At 37.5% G+C, this 824-nt stretch overlaps 1 protein-coding gene across 1 annotated transcript in view; it reads right to left on the minus strand.

Annotated features, from left to right (window-relative positions):
• Nucleotides 1-824, minus strand: part of LOC119588307 — an 8,087-nt gene that overhangs the window by 7,018 nt on the left and 245 nt on the right. Inside the window, exons 2-3 of the mRNA XM_037937000.1 lie at nt 621-813; nt 175-318 (exon numbers count right to left, since the gene is read on the minus strand). Coding sequence (XP_037792928.1) covers nt 175-318; nt 621-743 — 267 coding nt within the window. The 5' untranslated portion in view covers nt 744-813. The remainder of the gene's footprint in view (nt 1-174; nt 319-620; nt 814-824) is intronic.

Here is an 824-nt window from a genome sequence, read left to right on the forward strand (position 1 = left end):
CAATTTAGCCTTGCACTCTCTCAAATAGAATATTATGATTTACGACTCATTCGTACATCAAACTGACACATCATTACAACCTATCTAGTTCAAATACAACGAAAGCCCAATTCAGTCGGTGTTAGAATATGAAAAATAAAGAAAAAACGTAAAAAGTATTAAAAAAAAACTAACCTTGCCATCCCAGTGGAAATTCCCGCCATTAAACGCCTTTGTGTCACTCACACAAAATCCGCCAGATGGCAGCACGTCGAAGGCATTACAGTAAAGGCGATCAATGTAGTCTAAAATCTCCCTTTGCACTTTATTTAATTTGTTCTGGGGACGAAATTAAACCCAAATTCAGTTGGAAATAAATATCCAGATTGATATAAGAATTTTGTTTACAATAGATTAATTAATTTAGGAATGAATACACATTTTATCGAAGGGTAATAATACCCAATTTATTACCTGAAATGAGTTAGTGATTTTTTTACGTTGATGATCTTGAAAAGAAACGATCAATGGACATAATACAAACAATAGTGAAGAATAATGACATGAATCCCATACTGCATCACTACGACAGAAACCAGACCACCACAACCATCCAAAGTTACAAATGAAGTCACATTTACCATTCTCCACAACACTGGCGTACTTTGGGCGTCAAATGGGTCTTCGCTGATCCAGAGGAGCGTCGCAATCAAACACAGGACGCCCACAGACGCAGTCACCAACAGCAAAAACTTCCCCTGCATCTATGTGCATGTAATAACACCGACGGATGTAAATAGCCCGGGTATTTAGCCGTTTGATGGGGCGTTAATACTTATGTAAGA

This window comes from Penaeus monodon, chromosome 23, assembly GCF_015228065.2.
Source record: "Penaeus monodon isolate SGIC_2016 chromosome 23, NSTDA_Pmon_1, whole genome shotgun sequence".
Lineage (NCBI taxonomy): Eukaryota > Metazoa > Arthropoda > Malacostraca > Decapoda > Penaeidae > Penaeus > Penaeus monodon.